This window comes from Epinephelus fuscoguttatus, linkage group LG20, assembly GCF_011397635.1.
Source record: "Epinephelus fuscoguttatus linkage group LG20, E.fuscoguttatus.final_Chr_v1".
Taxonomy (NCBI): domain Eukaryota; kingdom Metazoa; phylum Chordata; class Actinopteri; order Perciformes; family Serranidae; genus Epinephelus; species Epinephelus fuscoguttatus.
The window spans coordinates 18,982,189-18,999,623 of record NC_064771.1 but is presented as its reverse complement, the minus strand read 5'-3'; the positions used below and the strand labels follow the sequence as shown (position 1 = coordinate 18,999,623).

Genomic DNA, 17,435 nt, shown 5'->3' with positions numbered 1-17,435 from the left:
AGACCTCTTCAGGGTACAGAGGATGGAGATGTCACAAAATCCAATAACAGGGAGAGTCAAAGCATAAACCAAGATTTGGGTTATGTCAATAGAAACCTCCCCAAATCTGAAAACAAAATAAAGTCCGTGAGTAAGCGTCACAGTCCAAACACCAGCAGCCATCAGGACCCTGGGAGTCAGACTCTTCCTGGTCCGATATGTAACTGGATGAACCACGGCCAGGTAACAGTCCAGACTGATGCAGACTGTAAAGAGAGGCCTCCCACACAAGAGGAATGAAAACAAGAAGAAAATAAAGATGTCATATACAGGGTTAAATCCGTGATGTACGTTGTAAACCTCTAGTAGAAGAAAGAACAAATACAGCCCGTCCATGACAGCGAGATTTGACACAAAGACATCAATGGGGGTGAATGAGGTTCCTTTTCGTCCTTTCTGAATCATGTCCAAAAGTATGGCAACAGCTGTAGGACACCCCACAACAAAGGAAAATACAGCGGCGCATGACCAGAAGATAAAACCCTCTATTTGCTCTTCACACCATGGAGTTGTAGCATTAGACTGGTCAGTTATGTTAGTTAACCGAGACATTTAGATTTGTTCTGGTATTGTTGCTAATAAATAAACTACACAACCTCCTTTCACTCCGTTATTGATCCCTTAAAAGCACCTACAGCAGATGAACACACTCAGCCGATCGGTCACTGTATGTAAGATGACAATATGACCTGCTGTATTTGACAATGTTCTCTTGATTTGAATAATGTAGGTGTGGCAGTGAATGTTGAGGATCACAAGCCACCCCATCCTCACCTGTCACATCTGTCAACAGACACACATTTTCCACTCAGATTTGAATTTGAGTTTTACTGTAAAATCAGGGACACACCTCTGTTCATTACCACGACGTGCACAGTGATGATGTGCATAGCCAGGTGGTTTTTGGGAATGAACAGCTGCTTCCCACTCGAAAAGATCATGTATACTCCAAGAAATGAGCACAACACCTTTCTAAAGACTTGGCAGCCCTATTTGACACATATTGATACTTTACTAACACCTCTATCAGATTTGCCATAAAAAGGTACCAGATTGATACACCATTGGTCCCCTGATTGAGCCAGGATTATTTATATTGCCTCTTATTTTATGTTGTATTTATTTATTTTATTTTATTTTAGATTATGCATCCATGTGGAACCAAACCACACACACATTTTCTGGAGTTGTATGAAAATACAACCTTTCTGAGATGGTATACATTCTGTTCTTTGTGAGGTGTTGGGTCATAAAATCCCACGAACATGTCTTGTATTGTACTTGGGACATATTATGGACGGAATGGTGAACAAGAGAGATCAAAAATCACAAACAATGGCTGACCATCATAGACGATATTCAGGAGATGGAGAATCTTACATACAGGATACAAAGGAATGAAGGACAATTTGAAAAAGACTGGGATAAATGGTTTAATCACAAAACAGAACCAGTTTTTACCTTAGTTTGATACATGTTACTGGAGTTTTGGTTTCAAAATTTGTTTATTGAGGAGTCTAGTGAGGAAGTACGGCTGGTGTGACTGGACAGAAATTTGAAAGTGTGAAGACGGACTCACTGGGATTTGTTTTTATGTAAGAACTAGTCCATACCCATTGAGTGCACAGTTGCCCATGTACAGTTTCACATGGTGTGTGTTTGATTAAATAGTCAACTGAACCCATTAAGAAGAGCAATGTATTCAGACAGAGTTTTTGTGAATCTGATAGTACGATTGTTTTATTGAAAGTACAGTAGTACCATTGCCAATAGTGGGATAGTTAGTGGGCTAAAACTGTACATTAGTAGTTGAGGTAGCACGTTGAAAGGCAGATAGTTAAAGTCACTGCCTTATAGAAGCTCAGTTTTAGTAAGTTTTCCGACTTTTGCCAAGAGGGAACTTTAGATATTGGTCCCTAGATTGTGTTCACCGAGTTTCATACAGATTGGTCAAACTTCCTAGGAAGAGATCGACTTTAAGTGTTTTTCAAAAAATTCAAAATGGCGGAAAATCTATATAAGTGGAAGTTATGGGTCCTTGAGGCAAATTTGTTCCTCATGAGGAGAGGCATCTTTGTACAATGTTTGTCTCTACGACATACGGGGCATGAGATATGCCCATTCAAAGTTTGCAATTTCAATCGGTTATAGCGCCCCCCTTTGGCCAATTGATGTAATATTGCTTCATTCGCATCCTCCCATGATCCTCCACCACTGTGCCAAATTTCACATGGATTGACCAAGTCAGTGAGGAGAAAAACGTGGAACAGACACACAGACAGAGTTTTCATCATTATATAGTAAGAAGTATTCTGTGGACAAAACAATAAAAAGGATAAGTGGAAAAAAAAACTGATCAGTTTGGCTGAAAAGTGAGTTTTTCTCATTATACTACAGTATATGTAGGCTTTAAGCACATGATATTACAGTAACTGATATTACTATATATTTCATTATATTTAAGGAAAAAACAGTATGCTAAGAAAGTGGCTATATCTCAGAAACTACAAGGATGTATTTATATAAAGTCATAGGCTGAAATTTCTCAAACACCATATGGTGCAACCTGGACACATCTTCAGTGACGAACTGGGAACTCTGTCCTTTTGGTGTGCTCATTCTCCCTCTCTTGGGCACCCCTGGGGGTACTTTTCTGAAGGGATGTCCATAATCTTTGGAAAAAATTGAAGTAAAACAAAACAGCTGAAAAGAAACAAATGGTATGAGGGGAGTGAAAAAAAAGCCTAAAAAGAATTGACCAGAGTCAGTTGTTTGGAGGGTCTTGACAGGGACGTGGAGGTGAGGGCACTGAAGTCACCAGCAGTAGAGGGAGGTTGTTACTGGGGTGGAGACACATCCATATGTGTATGACGTTACATGAAGTGATGTTTTTTTGCCAATTGCCTTTCTATGGAAGTGCACTCGGATGGTCGAAGGCGCCAATGGGATGTTGAGAGTTTGTCTTTCCAGTTTAGTAAATCTTTTTTGTCTAGTTTCACAAGAAACCACTACATTCAAACATGAGTGAATCACAGACTCTTATAGACAGTAATGCTGGCCTCCATTTGTTTTAAACATGGCCCCTCCTCCTTATATTTTCCACCAAACAATACAGTACTGTACGATACAGTCTTTTTTTCCATTTCCACTGTGAAAAGTTGTGGATGGTACCAATGGAACCGTTCCGTACCGTCCCCATTTTTGGTCACCCTTCTGTTGGGGTACCTAGCACACAGATCTGGTACTAAAAGGTGGAGCTGTGAACACTGCAGTCCGTTGATTGGTCAATAGAGGACGGTCACTCTGCTCAGGGCTGAGTTGTGGCTGGTTTTGAAACTCATGTAACCACTGTTCATACCATGGAGAGTTTTACATACATTAATAAACTGCCTCTCACAGCAGCTGGAGTCGAAGAAAAAATAATTTCATTCACTTTCTATAGTAATCTATAGATGTAGATAGGCAATTGGTGTTTTTGCGCCGGCCACTGTGGTTAGCAGCACCTCTACAACGAGCAGTGTCAGAAATACGCTGATTTTTAACATGCTTTACTCAGTGTTTTTAGTGGTTTGATTCACTGGGTATGTTTATTTTATAGAGGAGGAGACCTCTAGATAATTCGGCTCCCTGTAAAAATGTCTTGACCAATGAACACTGAGGGAATCCTAACCGGGGAGAAGTTTCAGCTGCAATCTGCAATTCTTACCTACTGGGCCTCAGATGATATATGCATATTACAGTCAGTGTGCAGTCAGTGCTCTACACCAGCAGTGCTTTATCACCCACATCCCCACTTAAACCAACAGACACAGTGTCATACGAAAGATAGTGGATTTTATTTGTACTTCTTTATTTGTTACAGACACAATCACAACAACAGGAGAGAAACAGCAGTGAGAGGGAGGAAGAAGAGCCAAAAACAAAGACGCTTTTCCTTTTGTTTCTTTTCTTTCCTGCCTCCCGCTCACCATCTTTCACCATCTCTTTCTCTATTTACAAGACCATGCTTTCCTATTTTTCACTGCAACTTTTCCGTTCGTACCTGTGTTTCAGAGAGGGAGGGACAGATTCAAAAGAGAGGGGGTAGGCAAACTATTATAGTGCAGTACCCTCACTCTTACTGTGCACCTCCTCTATTATAAACAGAGGGACAGATCCATAAAACACTCTGCGTGAGGTTGAGACTAACAGACCACTCGTGTCAGGCTGCTACTTGTTTCAAGTAAGTGACTGTGCATGCACCACAGCACCCAAGAGACACTTTTAACTGACCGCTGTATACACTGGACTGCATTATGCATACACGCCGCATGTAGGTATGATGCATGCACTGTTGGCCTCAACACAGAAGGACAGAATGAGTGATGGTGGAAAAGACGGAGGAAGAAGAGGCAGGGACAGAGATGGAGAGAGTGTTTCGGTGCCACAAGATTATTTTTTATTGAAAATAATCCCATGTCCCCCTGTTGGTACTCACACACAAACACCCTCCACAGCCTTCAGTCCTCTCACTGAGGATCTCAGTAAAGGAGACAAGTCTTTTTGTAGTGAGCTGGCAAGCGGAAAGAGCGGGCTGGAGAAGCGTGGAAGTGTGCAAGGAAGCCGCGTCATCGGAGAGGAGGGGAGTGAGTAGATGGTGGGTCGAGTATGGGTTTGAGCGGAGGTAGAGAGCTTGAGAGAGGTGGATTTTACTCCTCCTTGTCCTCTCCGTGTGTGATGACGTAGCAGATGTTCTTGTAGTCCACATTGCCAGCCACATCAGGGGGGAAAGCAGCCCACAGGTTGGTCATCTGCAGAGGGAGATTAGAGAAATACTTACAACCCTGAACAACTAGAAGACAGCTAGAATATGAGCGAGCCAAAGACGGATCAACTCACCTCCTCAGCGGTGAACCTGTCGCACTGGGTGGTCAGGAGCTCCTCGAGGCTGGAGAGGGGAAATGGATAAAAATGAATACCAGATGGTGCATCATGATTCATAATTGTGTCACTAAGAACTAAGACTGTTGTGATGGAGGGTAAGTTAAAGATAGAAGCCCTTACAATTCCTTCTTGATGGCGCCAGTGCCCTCGGGGTCCAGGACCTTGAAAGCGCTAACAATGACGTCCTCGGGGTCAGCACCTAACAGCAAAAGCAGCCTGTTAATTTAATTCATTTTGAAACATTTAGGTTATAATACCATGTCCCAAACACCCCTAAAGTGTTGTCTTCAATTCCACTTGATTATTATCTTTAGATCTCTTTGGCATTTTGAGATGAGGCACCATAACTTTAAAATGGCGTAGGGAAGAGGAGATGCACCAAGTACCCAGGGATAACTGTTGCTATTTATAGGAAACCAGACATAAGATGTTACAAAAATGTGAAGGAAAAAATGACTAAATTCTGGATAGAAGTACTTCAGGGACTGAAATAGTCATGTGCCATAGGGTATACGAATCGGTCCACTGCAGAGGACACCATGCACCAACGGTATAAAAAGCGATTCAATGGAGCTCATGAACTTTCTCGACTACATCTGTTGTAATTTAATGCTCTTATCTGTATTCAAACCCAGGGGCATTGTAGTGGAGGGAACAGTGGGATTACCCAGGGCCCCAATGGGAAGCAGGCACTCAAAAAGCCTGAAATAAAAAGTTTGTTTTTGTTTGTAATTGTTTATTTCTAAGTAATAAGTGCCGTAACTAAATTAAAATTGTATGAATAAATTGGTTGAAAGACTGAACTATATATAAATAAATAGTAGAAGCTTTCTGAACCCACCCTCACCCCTTAAAGATGAAAAATGGTTTGGTCCGCCACTGCACTTGAATTGACTTTAAACGCAACTAGAGCCGAGTGAATGACTGCTGTAATGTCTTCCTGAAGAAAGGGAAATTAGGGTTCCAAATAAGAAAAGAAGAAAAAGGAAAGAAAGCAAATTGACTTTGAAAAAAAAAAAGATAGACATGGATCAAGAGAAGGAGGGTGGGGGCCCACAGAGACTGTAGTTGGATAGGGCCCAGAACGCCCCTTCTCAAACAATTGGCTTTTCAGACCTATATTGACTTCCATTGAAACGCTTGTTATACTGTTGATGCATAGTGTCCACTGTAGTGGACAGATACCTGACTTGTTTGGAGGTAAAAATTTAAAAGTTAAAGAATCCTGATTCTATCAAGCATGTGATGTGGGGAAAATGTCCGGAATAAGACGAAAAGTGATGAGCAAGGGAGGTTCTATGTGTCGACGCACCCTTCAGCTTCTCGCCGAACATGGTCAGGAAGACGGTGAAGTTGATGGGGCCACTGGCCTCCTTCACCATGGCCTCCAGCTCCTCATTCTTCACATTCAGTTGGCCCATGGTGGCCAGCACATCCCTCAGATCGTCCTTGCTGATGATGCCATCTCTGTTCTGGTCGATGATTGTGAAAGCCTGCCGGAGACAGTGAGGTAAGGAATCAAGGAATAAAAAGTTATTCTCGATACATTAAAGGTTCAACACCTCCTCAGGTGACATTCGTGAGCCCCGTAATTACAAACTGAACCACGATTAATTAAAAGTGAAAACTGAGATCCTCACGTTTCTCACAAGTCCTAGTCATAAGACTCGCTTATGATAATTGTGTGCGTGAGATTGCCTGCCAACATAAACGTGTAAATGTGGTGGCCGTCTCCACCTCTTGCCCCACATAGCTGGGCGTAGCATCCAGTGAAACCAAAGATGGCATTGCAAACCTTTTGGGACCTGGCAGCTGGCCGGCCACTTGTCTTTCTAAGGTGTTAAAATGGTCTCGGAATCTGAGACAAGCCCCTTGCGACATTTAAGGAGGAGGCATTGATTACAGCTGTCACCCCCCTCCCCTTTTCTGCCTTGTGACTAAATCTGATGACCCTGTCCCCAATGTTATTTCAGCTACTGTCGCCACTGTATTCTCTTTTCTTTCTGCCTGAATACAGGAAAAACTCCAGAAAGACTCCTGCTTTGTTGTACACTAATAGCAACATTAATTTCCTAATTGAGCAAAGTGCTACATCTCTAATTGTTGGGAAAAACTTACTTGAATTAACAAAAAATATGTTGTTGCTCTTTCTTTTCCTTCAAAATACAGACTCAACTTTCGGACCTTGAATGTTTCTTCTCGAGCCCCTCTTTCCTGCTTTCATTAATATTACTGCCCACCAGCTGTTGGGCTGAATTCCAGTGGGGTCACAGAGTGAGTGTTTCGAGTCTCCGAGGAGAATTACTGAGCTACCCCAGGGGGAGAGGTAGCTGCTGTCATCGGAAAAACTGATTTACTGTCCTGCCATTGCTGACGAGGACATTCTTGCTCTTACGCGGTCACCTGATCAGGTCTATAGCCTCCTCAAGTTACCTCCGAGGTCAAATGAATGGAGTACAAAATGTCCCTTTTCCCACATGGCCGACAAAGACCCACGTCTATACGGCTAGAAAGATTTAGCTCTAAGTATGTGAGATATGATAAAGAAAATTTTACCTCCTTGTACTCCTGGATCTGGCTCTGCTCAAACATGGAGAACACATTGGAGGATCCACCCTCACCCTGCTGCTGCCTCCTCTTGGCCTTCTTGGGTGCCTGGGAGATGATGGAAGGTAAAACACACTTTAAACATGCAAAACACCAGCCACACAGACTTCACTAGCAGACATAGCAATCCTGGCTAAGTAAAAAACACAAGGACAGTCAAGGATGCCCTGAGGTCAAAAGGAAAAGGACACACTGGGGTCCTAAAATGTTTGTTTCAGTTAAATCTATATTCTTATTGAAACTGAGATCAATGAAAAAAACTCTCCAAAAAGTCTAATTAATCACTGTATCTGAAGGCTTTTGCCAAACTGTTAAAGACATCACACATTTTGATCACACAGACTTTTTTCCCCATCCATTTTGAATCTAAAATACTTTTTAATGGCTTCAGGGACCAATAATAAGCCATATCCAAAAGTCTTAAGTATTTCAGTATTTCACCATGATTAAGGTTTGAGATGTTAGTCAAACTTTGGCTCAAGCCAGCAGATAAAAATTTAGACTGGGTCCAAATCCAAAGTTTGGGATGCTCAGCTTCATCGGCTGCTGGTAATCCAGATAGCAACTGTATCAGTGATGCTCTCATCAGTTTAGGTCCCTAGAGACTGCTCTTCCAAACAACATGGCCACACTCACCATCTCTCAAGTTTCTGGGGTTGTTGGTGGTCAAGAAGAGAAGCCTACGCCAAGCCGATGTGACTGACATGTAAGCATCGGACCCTAGGGGCCTTATATACTAGCCCACGGGGGGCTAACTTTAGCCACACCATCAGGTTTGGCTGGGAAAACAGAGCTGAGGGGAAAGTAAGAGAAACAGGGAGGAGCGAAGAGGTGGCGGGACGGATCGGCTTACAGATGCTCCAAAATAGGCTCCAGGAGTCTTGGAATGAGGTGAATTCAATGCCAACACACATGCCTGACTTTGGTGCCATCTGTGGACTAATATGGACAAACTGACAAGACTGGACATGCTGAGGGACAACTGATTTCCTCCTTTCTTCTTCTTCTTCTTGAGAAGAGGCTTTGTTGTGGCTGTTTTGGCTTCTTTTATATCAACTGTGAGAGGACAAATCCAGCATATGACGAAATGCTGTTGCTGCTTCACTCCCTTTATACACGCGTACAGGATTAACAGTAATTAACAGCCGCAAGCTGCTCGGGGTGCCAACATGTAATCGTGGGATAACATAGCCCTAAGTCATCACCTGTCTAGATGATGGTTTGAGCCCACTACTAGATCAGTAGTGGCCAGCAGGGTTTATAAACAGTCATGAAACTTGAAAACAGTTGGCTGATGGACGCTGATCTGGATCCAGCAATGACACGCGACTACTCGGCCGCTATAGACACTGACCTTGCAGTAATCAGAAATGTAAACAGTCCTGTGATACAGACACAGGTGGCAGGAAATGCTCTGTGGAAATACTGTTTGTCTGACTTTCAAATTGTGTGTTGTGTGTTGTAAAAAAAGGAAAAAAAAACTCCTCAAGGCAGCCAGCTGGTTTGTTTCTCATGATGCCTTGTAGCTTTGTGCACTGGTAGACGTGGGAAATGCCACACACAGATGGAATAACAACAACAAAAAGTTTAGATATTGGGAAATACGTTCCATAGCCAGGGAAGCAAATATCAAATATTAATCTCTCTGTAACAGGAGGACCTGTTTCTGTGACAATAGGTCGCATCTGTGATGGGAAACATCAAATGAGGACTGGCCTAAATAAGCAGCTTTCCCACCATGGGTGCACTAATTTGGGTTGCATCTTGAGGTTCCCAGTATAGTTGCTGTAGGACAGGAAGACACAGGCCCACCCACTGAACTCCATATATGAGCTCCATAGGCTGCCATCAATCACGCCACTGTACAGCTAAGGTATGTATCAGGACGCTGCACCAGTGTGGACCGATACTTTACTTATTTATAGGTCAAATTTGTCTTTTCTTATATTTTCTGGGTGTTTATATATTTTATCTGACACAAGATGCTGCCGCTGATTACATAAAATCAGAGTTATTTGCGGAGAAGCAAAAATTCATTGCTCTGTGAAGACGGGCGCAAGCAGCAGAGGAGTCACTTCAAGTATGTGCTTGAAGGTGACAGAGGGAGACACAGCCCAAGCTCTGTCAAAGACCATAAAACAAGACAGCTGTAGGGACTGAAATAGCGCTGCCTGCCCCCACCGTTGTCTTTGTCAGCCATTTTGACTCTCTTCTAAAATTTAACAGACTTCGCCCTTCTTGGCCGGCTTCGCCCCCCCCCCCCCCAACATACAACTGCTGGTCCTTTTTTTACCCACAGTCACTGGCTGGCTTTGAAGTGAAGGAAGTGGTTTAACTCGGTGGTATACAGACCAAGGGGTTTCTAGGGAATCAATAACATTTCATAACTGAATAGCAGGGCTTGGTATCAAACCTCAGACTGGTATCAATAACAAGTGCTTGTCAAGGAAGACAAATGACATCAAATGTCTCATTATTGTGCTTATTCACTGACAATTTTATCTTTTTCTAAATGAAAAAAAAAACGTTACAATCGCCTTGATATATAACAGAGAGAACTGTAAGGAAGAAAAAGAGGTATGAAAATACTTAGTACGTCAAAATATATATATAAAAAAAACAAAACAAGCAGGAGCAACTGCAGCAGGCTGCATGCATGTTCGGCGCATGCACACAAGATTATAGAGACTCATGGCTTTATTTCTTAAAGGTTTAAAAAAAAAAGGAATAATTTTGGTATCTGTACAGAAAATTAGACACCAAAATCAGTATTAAAGTATTAAATAATGGCCACAAAACATTTGGAGTGGGTTCATTTCTGGTAGTGTGAACAATGTGAACAGACACAAATGCAGGTCTTTGTTTGCACGAGTATTAAACAATATGCATTTCATTTAGATCTTTATTAAAACAATTTTTGTGACTCTGACAAAAAAAAGTTATTTTCATGCGTTCCCGAATCGTATTTTCCTCTCAGATTTTCAGAACTCTCCAGCCCTACATCCATTTCCAAAACACACCAAGCTGTTTTCCCTTTTACTCCCCATTGCTTAAACCCTTGATCGTATTATGCACATTTGATAAGCTTCCCATTTTAATATATTTGCCTCATTTTGAATCTTATACTTTTTTATATGGTGCATTTCAATACCCATACTACCAAACTATTTAATATGCCAGAATAAGATTTAGTATGTCCCAATACAAAGTATGTCAAATGCAGTGTGCCAAAAATACCACAATGTTCTACTGCATCGGGTCGCATTTTGTAGTATGCAAGCCAGCATGATTTATATGGCAATTCTGACCCACAATCCTCTGTGCAGCGGAAGATACGTCACATTGACTGACCACAAACAGATCACAGCTCATTGGCAGTTGACAGAAGGCACAAAAATAATCACGAAAGCTACCAATAACAACAAGAGTGCTTAACAATGAAAATAGCATGACACAGTTGCATTTGTGATTTTAATGTCATGACTTTAATACTGCATGTTTGAATCTACAGTGTATGCAGGTCACCTCCTGAGACCTCAGCTTCTGTTTGGTACACATTTTTAATGTCTCCAAGCTGTTCGGGATCAGTAGGACCTGGTCAGTATAACTAAACATTGTCTTTGAACAGGAAGTAGTTTAGAAAAAAAATCATGTCCTCATATGAGGATGTTGGGTTTATTTAGTCCCAACATCCTCAAACAAGACGACAATTAAGTCACAATGTCCTAAGACGAGTACTTCCTAATTAACAGCGTCTTAGGTTGTTACTGTTGATAAAATTGGTCAAATGTGTTGCCATATACAAACAACTACAAACATTATTAGTCCACGTTAGTGTCCACGAACAAGGACAACAGGTCTATGTTAAGTAGAATGAAGTATAAGGTGCTGGAAACCCAAAAGGACACAGGGTGACCTCTGTCGTTGTTATATCTTCAAGCTAACATTAAGTCATAACGTTAAGACCTGCTGAGTTCCAAATCACATACTTCTATAAGTGAGAGACTCAAAGTTCAAGGCACAATGTTATGATGAAGTAGTATGTGCCAAATGTATGCATACACCATGAAACAACAGGCACTTTATCAGGGCAGCTGCAGTACGTACTTAAAGTAGGAAAATGTCAAATCAAGACCCAGCCTCAATATCACATAACAGTTTCTTTCATCAACAATTTCTGCCATCATGGAATGTAAAACTTGTCATGTACCATGCCTAACTTTAACAACACACAGCCCGATTGATGATATACTGTATGGACTTGGTCAAGTACATAATCATAAGTGAGATAAAGGCCACATTCACAGCTGGTGTTAACGTCCTTAAAAAAAATATGGCGTGTGGCTTGTTTTTAATCTTCACATGACGAAATCTCTTCACTGTAATAAGGAATTAATATCATTGGAGCATGAGATCATTTATTGGCTCTATGGTATAATTAAGTAAAAAAGAAACAATTTGCTTTTAAACAACAATTATATACAAATATATCTCAACAGTAATTGTTTTCATTCTTATATACATAATAGCTTTGCAATGCGACCACGTACTGAAATCAAGGTGTAGACACTGTGTAAACGTCACAGTTATCATCCGAAATCTATCAAGTTTTCTTCCTGAACAACGGCGTCACCTCGTCCCTTCTTGGACCAATCAGCAATCAGTTCCTTCACCTCTTTTCCAAAATCTTCATGCAGCTGAGTGAATTCCTCCTTGGTGCTAAAACAGGCCGCTGACCACTCCATCAGAGGTGGAGCAGGAGTGTTAACAGGCACCACGTTAGAGCTCTTCTTGGGCCACAGTTTGGGTGATCTCTTACTGGATGATTTGGACAAAACGGTCGGAGCTTGAAGCGTCAGACTGGAGCTCAGGCTGGGTCCTGCTCCCACACCTGTGCCTGGGTGTGTAGGTAGTGTTGAAGACTTGGAACTCTGAAAGGCTGCAGGATATGCCACTTCTGCGGTGTTGAAATTTGGCATCACGAAAGGGTTGGTTGGTTCACTGGAGAACTCACCTAATGCGTCTGAGAAAAGACAAACAGAGACATGCATCAACAGAGAGGCTAAAGGTGCTTATATTACACTGCCCAGTTTACCCAATTTCATTTCCCCCACAGAGTAGACATTTTATTTTCCAGCAAGGGCTGCAAAATTAGACAATAAAACTGGCTTAACTGCATGGCTTGCTAAATGTTTATGTCGACATCAACACTTCAGCTTTGACGAACATCATTCTTGACTTGCATGGCACACTTGGCACTAAATGTCTCTTTCTAAACATAAAAGTACAGTTGAAGACTGTTTCAAGAAAGGTGGACAACTGATGATTATTTGATAAGTTCTCTATCATATAATCAAGTGGAAAGAGACGAATTTCCAACACTTCTCCCTGCAGCATTTTAAAGTGGTATTATTGTTGGCGCAGCTGTTGCAAAGACAACCGGATCACTTCCTGTTTTCCTCACAGCCTATCAGTTACCAACAACACGGACACTAATACTGCACCCAACTTATGTTGGCTGTTCAATGCATATATTCGACTATCCAGTCCCTTGTTTCCACTCATAGTTTAAGATTCGGTGGGACATTCAGGGTAATATCTTAAAAAAGCAATGTTAGCCCTCTCAGCTAATGTGTGCTATCCACACTAACGACAGAATAGAGATGTGCAACAACCATTTTTGCCGACACTAGATATCAAACTAAAGCAAGAGACTGTATCATATAAAGTTGCCATGAGCTGTAAATTCACCACTTCTTAGCAGAAAGCAGAAGATAACATTCTCTCAGAGCCTGACTGGGCAAAGCCTCTCTACCACAGGGCAGCTGCCTCCATCCCACTCAGACTCACCCTGGGTCTGGGTCTGCAGCTGCCTGTACTGGAGGCAAATTGGCGAATCGTAAGATAGCAAAGGAATGGCCCACCTTACTCTGCCTCTGATTGGCTTACCCTGGCATTCTTACCCTGCCTCTAACCAGTCCCAGCGAAGAGGGCTCACTTTGAAACTAAATCTGGGGACCAAAACGTCCTCAGAAGAAGGCTAAACTGCACAGCCGACAAAAAAACAAACACGACTGCTCATCTTAAAGAATCTCAGTCAACTGACGGGTCTACGACTAATTATCAAAACCTTCGACTTTCAGGGGGCAGCCCTACAGAACACACTGCATTACTTAGGTTGTTCCACCATCCGCCATTCCGGCAACTACAGGTTGTAGCTGCAAAGACCTTACACTGTTAGTCACTGGTAACTGGAGATAGCCACTGATAACTACCAGGGGGGAACAAAAGCGCTATCCTCTTCTTGTTTTGGTTGTGTATTATTTGACACACTTCCTTTGTTCTGTAAAACGAGCCTTTATTTTTCTGAGAGATGGTACCCAGTGGCAAGCAAAGCATTTAGGGAACCTATCTAACGCTGATGATGTCATTACTGTATAGCCATTACATTGTACAATCAACATATAGCTCACAATGATAACTTAAAGCAAATAATGTTATACTGTCTGCATACCATGTACCACGATGTACATGGTGTCTGATGAGGAGGCTGTAAACAGTGACGCCTCACACAGCTGCTCTCTAGAACAAAGGCAGCTCTCTCTGTCACCCACAGATAAAAACAGACACCCAGACTCTCCGTCTCTCACCTCTGTACTTCTTCTCCAGGTCCATCACCAGCAGGGACAGGTAGCTGTGGTTGGCTGACAGCAGGGCTTTGATCCAGCTCTCCTGACTGGCCTGGTCTTCGGCTGCAAACTTGTATGTTCGCAGTCCCGGTTCGCTCCACACAAGCGAGAAGGCGAACTGCTCCTCGGACTCGCACAACTGGACGGTGCAGCCCTCCAGAACAATCACTCCTATCACGTCGCGGTCGGCCGGACGGTCCTTGTAGAAGAGGAGGTTCCCCTTCAGCACACACCAGCGCTTCTGATAGGAAGTGTTTCTCTCGCCCTGTGTGACAATTGTGCCATCTGCGGTTTACTGACTCACTTACATAACATCTCATTTACTCAGTTTCTTACACAACAATTTGAGGAAATAAGTGGCCTACTGGGGGGTTAAATGTTACAGTGTTTGATGAAACTCACAAAAACGTGAAGTAGATTTTTTATTGTTTTTATTTCTATCTGCTCAGGCAAATAGTTTAAGGAACACTTCATTCACGAAATGACCATTTGTATATCAATTAGTCCTGACGTGTTACCTTGAATTTGTGAATAAAGCTTTGTTTGTCTTGAATGCTTCCATGGAAAATGCAAACATTTAAAGTTAAAGTGATTTTGATTGATTGGGGATCGTTTTTAACAACAGTCAGACTATTTCAAAACATCAGTTTACAAACTCCCACACAACTCGTGCAGTAAAATCCATGTCTCATTTATCCAGTCATGTGCTCAGTACTTCCCAAACACATGCATTTTGGCTGAATCCTCACTATTTAAAACTGAACTGAAAGTGAAACCCATCTTTGTCCTCTTTAAAGCAAAAATCATGTTTGTCTCTTTTTGATGTTGCTGTTTCATGTCTCTTTGTAGTCGTTACATATCTTTTTGTAATAGTTTTGTGTGAGGTCATTTTGTGTCTCTTCATAGTCATTTTGCATCTATTTGTAGTCATTTGTGACTATTTGAGGTCATTTTGTGTCTCTTTGTAGTAATTTTGTGTCTCTTTGGGGTCATTTTGAGTCTATTTGAGGTCCTTTTGAGTCTAATTGAGTTCATTTTGTGTCTTTTTGTAATAATTTTGTGTCTCACGTAGTCATTTTATGTCTCTGAGGTCAGTTTGTGTCTGAGGTCATTTTGTGTCTGTCTTAATTTTGTGTCTGTTTGAGGTCATTTGTGTCTATTTGAAGTCATGTTGTGTCTCTTTGTGGTCATTTGTGTCTATTTGAGGTCATTTTGTGTCTCTTTGTAGACATTTTGTGTCTCTTTGAGGTCACTTTGAGGTCATTTTGTGTCTCTTTGAGGTCATTTTGTGTCTCTCTGAAGTCATTTTGAGTCTATTTGAAGTCATTTTGTGTCTCTTTGTACACATTTTGTGTCTCTTTGAAGTCACTTTGAGTCTCTTCTTGGATGGTAACTGTTAACTTTATTGTTATTGTTTTATAATTTGTTGGCGTAAACCGTAACTTTTATGGGCTTCTGTTGTTTTAGAAGTACTGTAAGGTGTCCTCGTAAAAGACAATTTCCTGTCAACGGCCTTCCCTCCTTAAATAAAGGTTATAGTGACATTTCGCAGGTGAAAGGGTTAGGGTTAGGGTTATTTATTTATTTTTTTTTAAAAAGCCAAGGGACCCCCTGATGCTTTGGCCCCCTGAGCCTGTTCAGTAATCCATCCATGAGAGTAGAGTTGTGTGAGGGTTTGTAAAGTGACACTTTGATATAGTTTTGCTGTTGTTAAACTAGGTCCCCAATTAATCAGTAAGTCAACGGAGGCCAGAAAAACACAGTTTTCTTAACAAATTTATTAACATAGCATGAATAATTGATTTATAAATACCAAAGAAATTCAATTAAAAGCCCAGTCACAAAATTTTTACATACAAGTTCTTCCGATGTATAAAACCAGGCCGTTGGCTACCTCAAATTATGTGTCCATTCCTTTATTACCCTGTAAGATATTCATATTCCTTTAGTAACTGGTCTTTGCATCAAAATTATCAACAGGGTTTTTCAAATAATGAATCCAAGTTGTGAGTATTGTTTTAACAGGATAAAGTGTAGTGTTGGTATGCAGGGTGCTGTAATCCTCGAGTGTCATAACTCGCCCGTCCCAAATATAGGCCTGTTGAGTTCAGTGATTTAAGCAAATAATAGCCCGGGCCATTAAATTAAGTTCACGGTAGTTATTTAGAGGGTGAAGTATTCCTTTATTGAGATAATTACAAGCAAAGTGTTTACTGTTGGGTGTGATTTAATGACCTCCATTAACTTGTGTTAATTATTTACAAGGCAAACAAACTTTCTCTCACCTCCTCTGAAATATAGATACTGTTTAATTAATACCATGTCCTACCTTCTTGTAGAGGTATCCTTCTTTGTCCACTGGTGAGGTGCAAGATTCAAAGTAGGTGACAACTTTCTCATCAATCTTCATTTCAACATCTCAGGTTGCTCAGACTGAACCTGCAACACACACACACACACACACACACACACACACACACACACACACACACACACACACACACACATTATTCACACTACTTCCCCATTTATCAGACTACTGCTGTATATCTTTATAGATATGTAATATTAACGCGCCTTACGTGTTGAGACAAGGAAATGCTCCACATGCCTTATTGAATACTTTGTACAACAGGCAGTCAGACGGTGTAATGTCGTGTATATGTAGCTGGAGAGCAGCCAAACTGACCGCCATTAATAACTCGCCAACTGTGTTTACGGCGGTGACGACTTTAACCCGCCGTCTGTAACAACTGAGTCATTAATTTCACTTTCCCTTTGACATAATGTTCTACTTTAAGTTGAGAAACTGAGAGGACAGACAACTTCTCACTTCCACATGGTTGGTGTTTACTCACCTTTCTGAAGCAGTGTGTGTAATAACCGTGTTTCCTCCTGTGGGTGTGTGTATGTGTGTGTCAATCTCTTCCTGGTAGGTAGGTGAGCTGAGGGCGGCTCCACGTCAACACAACAACCCCACTGGGTAAACACAATACTTCCCACTTTAATGTCTTCATTTTAGTTTCTATCTATCTATCTATCTATCTATCTATCTATCTATCTATCTATCTATCTATCTATTCATTTATTTATTTGACCACAGGCATGTCTGCATTAATATATTTACCTGTACAACTGTTTAAATTGAAAGTGTAACTTTATTTGTATCATTGTATC

At 41.4% G+C, this 17,435-nt stretch overlaps 2 protein-coding genes across 2 annotated transcripts; both read right to left on the bottom strand.

The window, feature by feature from the left end:
• Window positions 1-3,853: 3,853 nt before the first annotated feature.
• Window positions 3,854-8,353, bottom strand: mylpfb (myosin light chain, phosphorylatable, fast skeletal muscle b). Its single transcript, XM_049563480.1, has 6 exons — window positions 8,206-8,353; window positions 7,519-7,617; window positions 6,275-6,455; window positions 5,083-5,161; window positions 4,918-4,966; window positions 3,854-4,829 (listed from the first exon to the last, which is right to left on the bottom strand). The coding sequence occupies exons 1-6, from the start codon at window positions 8,206-8,208 to the stop codon at window positions 4,728-4,730; spliced, it is 513 nt and encodes a 170-aa protein (XP_049419437.1). The 5' UTR covers window positions 8,209-8,353; the 3' UTR covers window positions 3,854-4,727.
• Window positions 8,354-10,499: 2,146 nt separating this feature from the next.
• On the bottom strand, window positions 10,500-17,261 carry LOC125880760 (sesquipedalian-1-like). The gene is made up of 4 exons (XM_049563479.1): window positions 17,117-17,261; window positions 16,588-16,697; window positions 14,220-14,523; window positions 10,500-12,592 (listed from the first exon to the last, which is right to left on the bottom strand). The coding sequence occupies exons 2-4, from the start codon at window positions 16,666-16,668 to the stop codon at window positions 12,159-12,161; spliced, it is 819 nt and encodes a 272-aa protein (XP_049419436.1). The 5' UTR covers window positions 16,669-16,697; window positions 17,117-17,261; the 3' UTR covers window positions 10,500-12,158.
• Between the last annotated feature and the right edge of the window lie 174 nt (window positions 17,262-17,435).

Bases quoted from the DNA above. Each gene is read 5' to 3' on its own strand.
- LOC125880760 (XM_049563479.1), bottom strand. From the start codon at position 16,668: ATGAAGATTGATGAGAAAGTTGTCACCTACTTTGAATCTTGCACCTCA. The intron at 14,524-16,587 runs GTAGGACATGGT...ATTGTCACACAG, and splicing joins AAGGATACCTCTACAAGAAG to GGCGAGAGAAACACTTCCTA. The intron at 12,593-14,219 runs GTGAGAGACGGA...GTCTTTTCTCAG, and splicing joins CCTGGAGAAGAAGTACAGAG to ACGCATTAGGTGAGTTCTCC.
- mylpfb (XM_049563480.1), bottom strand. The intron at 5,162-6,274 runs GTGCGTCGACAC...TTTTGCTGTTAG, and splicing joins GTTCGGCGAGAAGCTGAAGG to GTGCTGACCCCGAGGACGTC. The intron at 4,967-5,082 runs GTAAGGGCTTCT...TCCCCTCTCCAG, and splicing joins GGCGCCATCAAGAAGGAATT to CCTCGAGGAGCTCCTGACCA.